This window comes from Chaetura pelagica, unplaced genomic scaffold (assembly GCF_000747805.2).
Source record: "Chaetura pelagica isolate M959 unplaced genomic scaffold, ChaPel_1.0 scaffold741, whole genome shotgun sequence".
In the NCBI taxonomy this organism is placed as follows: Eukaryota; Metazoa; Chordata; class Aves; order Apodiformes; family Apodidae; genus Chaetura; species Chaetura pelagica.
This window is the reverse complement of record NW_009954634.1, coordinates 289,508-299,355: the sequence shown is the minus strand read 5'-3', so window position 1 is coordinate 299,355 and position 9,848 is coordinate 289,508. Positions and strand designations below refer to the sequence as shown.

The window sequence follows — 9,848 nt, the reverse complement described above, 5'->3', positions numbered from 1 at the left end:
GGAAAGAGGCTGCTCCTCTTGGGAAACCAGGGGGATCACAAGGCTGGAAATGGAGTTTTTGGTGCAGTGTCTGAGTTCTGCTCTGCAGAGACACGAGGGCTGAAGGGAAACAGAGAAGAGAGGCAGAGCTTGGGAAAAACAGAAACCCTCCCCTTGCCTAGCTCAGCAGAACTTTGCATCTGGGGAAGGCAAAAGCCTCAGACACCCCAAAACCCTGAAAACACAGCAGCTGGAGCCTCACATGCTCCACAGCTTCATCAGGGCTGGGCTTGTCCTTCTGGATGTGTGAAGGTGCCTGAGCCAACCCATGATTCCATGATTCCCAGCTTTCCTGAGCCCACAGGGAAGTGCTTTGGAAACCTGCCCCACGTTTGGCCCCACGAGGCTGCGAGAGGAACACGAACCCATCCCAGCTGTGTCCTCCAGGGCTGTCGGGCACCCCAAGATCCCTCCTGCACCAGCTGAAGCCACCAACATCCTTGTTCCCAGGCTTCACATTTTTGGTAGCACTACCAGAGACACTGGGAGACAAAAATCATCTTTTATCTGGCCTTGTGAAGGTTTGTTTGGTTTGGTTTTTGGTTTTATTTTGAGACTTGCAAACTCCACCCTCTTGTCTTCACTTTTATTCTGTGTTTTCCAGTTTGAAGTGGGGCTGGGTTTATTTTTGGGTTAATTTTCCCACAGTTTTTCTTACTGGGAGGTCATTTTGCAAAGCTCCAAGTGAGCAGTAGGGCTGAGCACTCTCTTTTTGCCCACTTGAAGAGGAACAAATGAAGGCAGAAAAGCATTTTCAGAGCCTGGATTTTTGAAGCTGGGGCTTTAAATCAAGCACCAGCCAGTGAAAAAACATCCCACTTACACTGCCAAAAGTTGGCAACGTCCACCTCAGCACCAAGAAATTGCACCCAAAACCCACCCCAGCACATCCTGGCCTCACACAAACCTTTTTTTTTCCCCCCTTTGATTGTTATTTATTCTTTCTATCTTGGAGGACTCAGATTTTCCAAGCAGCTCTTTCCGATTTCATCATTAAAACTTCACGTTGTCCTTTTTTCTTCCCTTTTTTTTTCCTTTCCCCTCCCTGTGTTTTGTTCCCCCTGGGGAGGTTGGCAGGAAACCCTGCAGCTTTCCTTGCTTTCTGGAGCACCCACCCCTGTGCACACGTGAAGATTTATGAGTCTCCAAAGATGCTTCATTAAAATATTTACAAAATGGAGCTTCGAGCCCGAATGTTTGACTCGGCCACGAGGCCTGTCAGGCCTCTGGGTGGCATGAAAGGGGGAATATAAACAGACCTTTTTTTCCATTCCTATAAACCTTCATGGTTCAAAAGAGCTTCTTTTTTTATTTCTCCCCCCCCCCCCTTTTTTTTTTTTTTTTTTTTTTCTGGAATGTCACACAAAATACCCACGCTTCAAATGCTGAACAGAGCATGTGAGCTCTAATGACTTCTTCCTTATGTGGGAAGCCCTCCCATCCATGTATGACCAACTGTATAATAAAAGCAGAAAGAGCAAATATGTTGTGTTTTCTTTGACTTTGCTGTTTGCTCTCTGCCTGCCTTTCATGGTTTCTTTATGCAAGCAAAAATATTTTGTGAAGCATAAAGCCCTGTGGCAAATGCTAATCTAACCAACAATCAGGAGAATAATTGTTTTGCAGGGAATATTCTCATTCTGTAATAGAGAACAAAAGCCTTGCAATTAAGACAACGGAACATTAATAACACACATTTATCATTTTATATGAGCTTATTATTTCCAGTCCTTTGCAAATAGTTCTAATTTATATACCATTCCTTACAAAGTTGTATGTTAATGTTATCTGCAATGCTGTGGGAAAGAGGCTGCTCCTCTTGGGAAACCAGGGGGATCACAAGGCTGGAAATGGAGTTTTTGGTGCAGTGTCTGAGTTCTGCTCTGCAGAGACACGAGGGCTGAAGGGAAACAGAGAAGAGAGGCAGAGCTTGGGAAAAACAGAAACCCTCCCCTTGCTCAGCTCAGCAGAACTTTGCATCTGGGGAAGGCAAAAGCCTCAGACACCCCAAAACCCTGAAAACACAGCAGCTGGAGCCTCACATGCTCCACAGCTTCATCAGGGCTGGGCTTGTCCTTCTGGATGTGTGAAGGTGCCTGAGCCAACCCATGATTCCATGATTCCCAGCTTTCCTGAGCCCACAGGGAAGTGCTTTGGAAACCTGCCCCACGTTTGGCCCCACGAGGCTGCGAGAGGAACACGAACCCATCCCAGCTGTGTCCTCCAGGGCTGTCGGGCACCCCAAGCTCCCTCCTGCACCAGCTGAAGCCACCAACATCCTTGTTCCCAGGCTTCACATTTTTGGTAGCACTACCAGAGACACTGGGAGACAAAAATCATCTTTTATCTGGCCTTGTGAAGGTTTGTTTGGTTTGGTTTTTGGTTTTATTTTGAGACTTGCAAACTCCACCCTCTTGTCTTCACTTTTATTCTGTGTTTTCCAGTTTGAAGTGGGGCTGGGTTTATTTTTGGGTTAATTTTCCCACAGTTTTTCTTACTGGGAGGTCATTTTGCAAAGCTCCAAGTGAGCAGTAGGGCTGAGCACTCTCTTTTTGCCCACTTGAAGAGGAACAAATGAAGGCAGAAAAGCATTTTCAGAGCCTGGATTTTTGAAGCTGGGGCTTTAAATCAAGCACCAGCCAGTGAAAAAACATCCCACTTACACTGCCAAAAGTTGGCAACGTCCACCTCAGCACCAAGAAATTGCACCCAAAACCCACCCCAGCACATCCTGGCCTCACACAAACCTTTTTTTTTCCCCCCTTTGATTGTTATTTATTCTTTCTATCTTGGAGGACTCAGATTTTCCAAGCAGCTCTTTCCGATTTCATCATTAAAACTTCACGTTGTCCTTTTTTCTTCCCTTTTTTTTTCCTTTCCCCTCCCTGTGTTTTGTTCCCCCTGGGGAGGTTGGCAGGAAACCCTGCAGCTTTCCTTGCTTTCTGGAGCACCCACCCCTGTGCACACGTGAAGATTTATGAGTCTCCAAAGATGCTTCATTAAAATATTTACAAAGTGGAGCTTCGAGCCCGAATGTTTGACTCGGCCACGAGGCCTGTCAGGCCTCTGGGTGGCATGAAAGGGGGAATATAAACAGACCTTTTTTTCCATTCCTATAAACCTTCATGGTTCAAAAGAGCTTCTTTTTTTATTTCTCCCCCCCCCTTTATTTTTTCTCCCCAGTTGTTGCCAACTGGAGCTGCTTCACTGGCTTCACTCAAGATGGGCTGTTTTACAGATAAAACGCAGGAGTTTGTACCCAGTCTCACCACAGGCACCAGTTTCAGTCTGGTTTTCAATGAAAATTAAAAAAAGAGTTGAAGAAAATACCAAAATGGGTGTTTTTCTGGACAGACTGGGCTGAGGAGGGGGGGTAGTGCTCTCAAAGCTGGTGTTTCCTTGCTACTATAATGGGTGTGAAGTTGGGGTGATGTGTCTTAAAACAGGGCAATAGGTCTTAATTGGGAGTAGTGTGTGTTCAGGGGGGTTAATATGTGTTAAGGGGGGATGGGGGGGTTGTTAACTGGGGTCATGGATGTTGACTGGAGGTCCTGGGTGTTAACTGGGGGGGGTAGGATGTGTTAGAAGGGGGGCAATGCCAAGGGGTCAATGTTAAATGGGCTCAATATCTGCTAAAACGGGGCTCAAACAGCAGATCCCTCTGCCTTCTGTCCCCTGGAGCTACTGGAAACCAGTAACAGGGAGAAGGAGCTGGGCTGGGACTGGTGTGTGGGTAATGAGGGGCAGGTTGGTGCCAACTCTTGCCATTTGAAAAGTCTTTGTGTCCTGAACTTGGCCAGGTTTTCAGATGGCAACATAAAAGATGAACCACCACCATCTTCCCCGTAAGACGAGCAATAAACCCCCTCCAATCCCTGCTGCTGATTTGAGATGTTTTCCCTATAAAACTCAATATGTTTCTAAACTCAGCCCTGCTTCCAGATGAGCAGCTGAAACTTTCTTTCTGGCTGACCTTACCCAGACCTTGAGTTTTCTTTCTCTTTTCTATCTCTTTTCTGAAATGAACGTGATTTTTTGGACAGAATTGACACGTCTTTGAGCCAACCCAACAGGAAGAACCTTTACAAGATAGGGACAAAAGATGATTATACCTGTGGTTAAACCAGCCCAGTGTCTCAAATAATTGGTTTAAATAAATGTTTGGCAGCAGATTCAAACAAAAATAAGAAAGAATTGGGGCTGTTTGCAAAGGTGCACGGAGGTTTCAGCACCAAAAAGCCAACATGGACCTTCTCTGCTCTCCAAAAAAACCCCCCCCTAAATTTCCCATTTCACCCCCATGTTGACATTGTCACAGTGAAAGAAAAGAACCAGCAAGAAATCAAGATCACCCTCCTTTTATTTTCACTTTCTTGTGAGTATGTAACAGCATCACACCCGAGTTTATGTTCCTTTAAAAAAAATAGTATCATACTGCTTTTCCCCTCCCCTCCCCCCCCCAAAAAAAAACCCAACAAACCCGTTTGGAATAAATGGTAAAAATGTAATAAATGTAAACTGCTCTTGGCACCATTTGGCTCAATAAATAAGAAGTAAAAAAATAGGAGAGAGAGAGAGAGAGAAAGGGAGAGAGAGAGAGAACGTGTTACGTAGATGGCACACTAGGGTATCTAAATAAATAACATAAGTTACTTTGAATAAATAGAGAGTATCTAAAATAAAGATGCATTGCATCAACTTCTGCAGATGGTCGGTCAGACCTGACAATATCCCAAGGGATTTATCCTGATGGTGCAGAGCGGGCTGGGCCGTGAGCTCCCACCCTGCTCCTACTGGTGGGGGAGGAAGAAATCTCCTCTTTTGCCCTGTTTTCCCCTCTTCTTGGGCCTCAAGTTTGAGGCTACATCAGACAGGCTGGGAGAGTTGGGGTGTTCAGCCTGGAGAAGAGAAGGCTCCAGGGAGACCTTAGAGCAGCTTCCAGGGCCTGAAGGGGCTCAAGGAAAGCTGGGGAGGGACTTGGGACAAGGGCAGGGAGGGAGAGGACAAGGGGGGATGGATGAAAAGTGGCAGAGGGAGATTGAGGTGAGACATGAGGAGGGAATTGTGGAGTGTGAGGGTGGTGAGAGCCTGGCCCAGGTTGCCCAGGGAAGCTGTGGCTGCCCCATCCCTGGCAGTGTTGAAGGGCAGGTTGGATGGGGCTTGGAGCAGCCTGGGCTGGTGGGAGGTGTCCCTGCCCATGCAGGGGGTTGGGACTGGATGAGCTTTAAGGTCCTTCCCAACTCAAACTAATCTATGATTCTAGATTTACCCCAGGACAGGTCCCAGCTCCATCTGCTACAAGCAGCCTTGATGAAAACACCATCTCTCTACAGGGGTGACTAGTCCATGGTCACTCCAGGTCAGACCCACAGGCTCAGCCTCCAAAATCCTGCCCAAAACCAGCAGCAAGATCCACTGGGAGATGCCCTGGGAAGGCTTAGGTAGAGCCAAGGATCAACCAAGATGTCTAACCCACTTCCTGAGGGGAGGATTGGAACAGGATGATCTTTAAAGTCCCTTCCAACTCAAACCAGTCAATGATTCCATAACCAGAACACAAACACGTGGCAGCCTGATGTACCCAGGGCAGGGTGCTGAGGCCTCGAATTCCCCCCAAAATAAGTATCAGTCTTGATAAATTGGGAAAGTGATGCCTTCCTGGAGCTGTTTAAATAATAACTCCTGCTGCCAGTGCTTTCATCGAGTGGAAACAATGCTGTGAGACCCATTTCCCCCCTCACAGATCCCAAAAAGGGGAGTGAGCCCACGGGAGCAAACAGGCTCCCAATTCCTGCGAGTCCTGGGTGGACGGGAGACCCGGGGCTGTGGTTGCTCAGGTCAGCACTGCACCAACACAGGGACCTGCCTCTCCAGATGTGTTCAGTAAACCACAATGAAATAGTCCATAACTCGTTGCTGGAGAGCCTGGGATAACATAACACTCATCTTTTGCCCTGTCACAAGTATGGGAATAGTTCTGAACAGCTCCTCGTGTTTCCAAACCTCCTGGTTTTTTCAGACCCTGTGGAACATCCTGATCCTCCCTGGCAGTGTTGAAGGGCAGGTTGGATGGGGCTTGGAGCAACCTGGGCTGGTGGGAGCTTGTGCTGTTAAGTCTAGGGGTGGACTGGATGATCTTGGTGGTCTCTTCCAGCCAGGGACATTCGGTGATTCTGAGGTGTCCCTGCCCATGCAGTGGGTTTGGATCTAGATGATCTTTAAGATCCCTTCCAACCCAAACTAGTCCATGATTCTATGATGCCCTGGGGAGTGGGGCTGCTGCAAACAGCAAAGCCACAAAGCAGCAAGATACAAAACCCCAACCTCAACCCCCCTCCCCGGGCAGATGTTGCATAATTAACAATAAATAACGCCCGGGAGGATGAGGAAGGAGCCAGATGAGGTTTTGCTGTAGCCCTTTCTGCATTGTAGACATTCCTCCAGACAGCTCCAGCTCCCATTACAGCAGAGAGAGCTGTAGGGATGGAAAGCATCAGGGAAACATCAGCCTTTCTATTGGAACCACATTTCCATGCCCAGGCAGCAGGGAAGTGGTGCAGGATGGCATTGGATGAGTGACGCTCCAGCAGTGGAGCTGAAGGAGCTTCACACAGAAGATGACCCTAAGCAAGATGTCCAGAAGAAGACACACAAGTAAAAACCATCCTTGGGCCACATCATGACAATCCCAGCCCAGTCAAGACCTGGTTGGGAAGGTTTGTGGTTGCAAATCCCAACTGCACCCAGGAAAAAACAAGGAACAGGCAGGGTGTAGTACTGTGAGTACTGTGTCCAGCTCTGTGCTCAGCACAAGAAGGACATGGACCTATTGGAGCAAGACCAGAAAAGGGCCACAAAGATCATCCTTGAGCTGGAGCAGCTCTGCTCTGGAGACAGGCTGGGAGAGTTGGGGTGTTCAGCCTGGAGAAGAGAAGGCTCCAGGGAGACCTTAGAGCAGCTTCCAGTGCCTGAAGGGGCTCCAGGAAAGCTGGGGAGGGACTTGGGACAAGGGCAGGGAGGGAGAGGACAAGGGGGGATGGATGAAAAGTGGCAGAGGGAGATTGAGGTGAGACATGAGGAGGGAATTGTGGAGTGTGAGGGTGGTGAGAGCCTGGCCCAGGTTGCCCAGGGAGGTGGTGGAGGCCCCATCCTTGGAGACATTCAAGGTCAGCCTTGACCAGTCTCTGAGCAACCTGGTCTGGTTAGAAAGGTCCCTGTGCACTGCAAGGGGGCTGGACTGGGTGACCTTGTGTCCTGGTTAGAGGCAGGATGAAGCCCATTTCCCTTTCCTGACAGCCTTGGGGCAGCCTGGGCTCCTGGTCCTGCTCAACACCTCACCTTGCTTTGTTGCTCTGGTGCCTTTTTTCCTTCACACTGGAGGCTCCTCTAACTAATTTTAGCTTCATAGTAGCAAGCACTGGAAAGCACCCAAGCCCTTGAGAGTGCAGTTATTGTTATTATTATTAGATTTAGATGCATGATTTTTTTAAACTCAAGGGCGAGCAGCTTCCTGCCCTGAGCACAGAGCAGGTCCCAGCTGCCCAGCTCCTGGTCCCATCCTGCTCCTGTTCCTCCTGCTCCTCTCCCCCCTCGTGTGCTTTAAATTCCACCCAAAACCAGAAATGCAAACTCTCCCTGGAGGTGGGGGGGAAGCACCTTGCAAGGCTCTTTTGGGAGCTCTGTGCTGAGTGGCTTGAGTTTGCCCGGTCTCAGCAGTGTTGGTAGCCCCGGGGGTGCAGGTTCTCCAGGGGGTGTGATTCCCTGGGGATGGTTTTCCCACCCCATAGCTCTGCCTTTCCCTTTTTCCTACCAGTGAGGGGGAAAAACTCAGCCTTACAGAGTGCAGGCTGCTGGCTCTGCTGGTGTTTATATTCCTCCACTACATCCTGGCTCTGCTCAGCCAAGAGGGGTGTTTGGATGACAAAAAGCAACACCAACCAACCAACCCAACCCCCCCAACCAGGCAGGTCCTTGTCGAGGCTGGGAGAGCAGCTGCTCATCCAAGGAGAGCCAGGAGGAGACCCCAGGGTGGGTTGAGGCTGTCCCCTCCCTGAAGATGCCAACCTGCTCCCCAAAATCCTGCAGCAGCATCTCTGGGCTGCTGTGCTCACCTACAAACAGCTCCTCCTCCTCCTCCTCACCACTCTGGGATGAAGGTGCAAGGTTTTCCCTCCCCCCTTTAGGCAGATGAAGGAGCTGGGACACTGCTGGGACCAGGAGGCAGAGACTGGAGCACTTTCCCTTGGTTAATGCCCAGGACATGACACCAATATTCTCTTTCTGTTTATGATTTGCTTTTTCTGGGAAGGGAGCCAAGGGGAGAAAACCCATCAATCCCGGGCAGCAAAAAGAGCCTGCCCAGAGAATGCAAAAGCCTGAGGCCTCATTTATTTCCCTGCAGAGTAAACAAGAGTGACACTGCTCTAAATGCAAACTGGAGCCAACCCCCAGGCCCGTGTCCCCTCTCCTGCACGATTCAAACCCCGCTGAGGAGATGGGCAACTCTGCTGGGCTGGGCTTGGAGAGCTGGGCTGGCTTTGGGGAGGTGCTGAACTACGGGTGCTCCTGCCCAGGGCTGCAGAACCAAGGGCTGGGTGGCCTCGAGAGGCTCTGTCACCTCCCTGGGCTCCATCACCTTTCCTGGACCCCATCACCTCCCCAGGCTCCATCACCTCCCCAGGCTCCATCACCTCCCCAGGCTCCACCACCTCCCCAGGCTCTGTCCCCTCCCCAGGCTCTGTCCCCTCCCTGGCAGTGCCCAGGCTCCAGCTCTGCTGCCCACAGGGGACCAGAAGGTTGATCCAGTTACTTCAGATGATGGTGAGTTTGAAGCAGAGGAGCCAATGGCCAGAGGGCACGAGTTGGGAATGAAGCCAGAGCCTCAGTGCACATCCCCCCTGTGCACAACCCCCTGTGCACAACCCTCCTGTGCACAACCCTCTGTGCACAACCACCCGTGCACAACCCTCCTGTGCACACCCCTGTGCACAACCACTTCTGCACGACTGACCTGTGCACACTCCCCTGTGCACATCCCTGTGCACAACCCCCTGTGCACAACGCTCTGTGCACAACCACCCGTGCACACCCCCGTGCACGACTGACCTGTGCACAACCACCTGTGCACACACCCCTGTGCACACCCCCCAGCACCTCACACCCCCACGTCACCACCCCGTCCCAGCACGTCCCGCACTTGTCACCCCACGCCGGGGGTACCCACCTCCCCACACCCCTCCACGGGTGACACGACCCGTGCGTGTGACACGCGCCACAGTGAAGGCAGCACGTGCCCTGTGCCTGTTGCACACCCCCCTGGGGGTGGTGACAGGGACCCCCGGGGGGGACACAACAGCCTCCAGCAGTGACGGCAGCTCCAGCAGCCGCGGGACGATCTCCGAGGGACGTTGGGTTGGGTCGGTCCGTCCTCACTGTCGCCATCCCCGCGTCCCCACCACAACCTCTGTCCCTTTTCCTGGTGGGCTCTCAAGGCCGGGCCACCCTCACCTCTCCCACCCAGCCCTTCACACGCAGCCACACTCCTTGGCCGACAGCTCGTTGACGGTGTAATAGCGGTTGTAGGCGTCGAGGAAGGAGACGTCGTCGTCGTAGGAGAGCGGGCGGCAGCAGGGCCGGGCACGAACCTTCTCTTGCCTGATCCTCCTCCTGCTCCTCATGCTTTTCAGGGACAGGTCGTAGCTGCGCACGGAGGCCTCGCAGGTGCCGCTGCAGTAGCGGAAAAGCACCGTCTCGTCCGACTCGTAGCCCAGCCCCAGGTCGGTGATGCTCACCTGCAGCTCCCGCCGCCC

The 9,848-nt window shown here is 51.3% G+C and overlaps 1 protein-coding gene across 1 annotated transcript in view; it reads right to left on the bottom strand.

The window, feature by feature from the left end:
* Positions 1-9,563: 9,563 nt before the first annotated feature.
* NRTN (neurturin) overlaps positions 9,564-9,848 on the bottom strand; it is a 2,815-nt gene continuing 2,530 nt past the window's right edge. Inside the window, exon 3 of the mRNA XM_010005584.1 lies at positions 9,564-9,847. Within this exon, the coding sequence (XP_010003886.1) occupies positions 9,564-9,847 (284 nt within the window). The remainder of the gene's footprint in view (position 9,848) is intronic.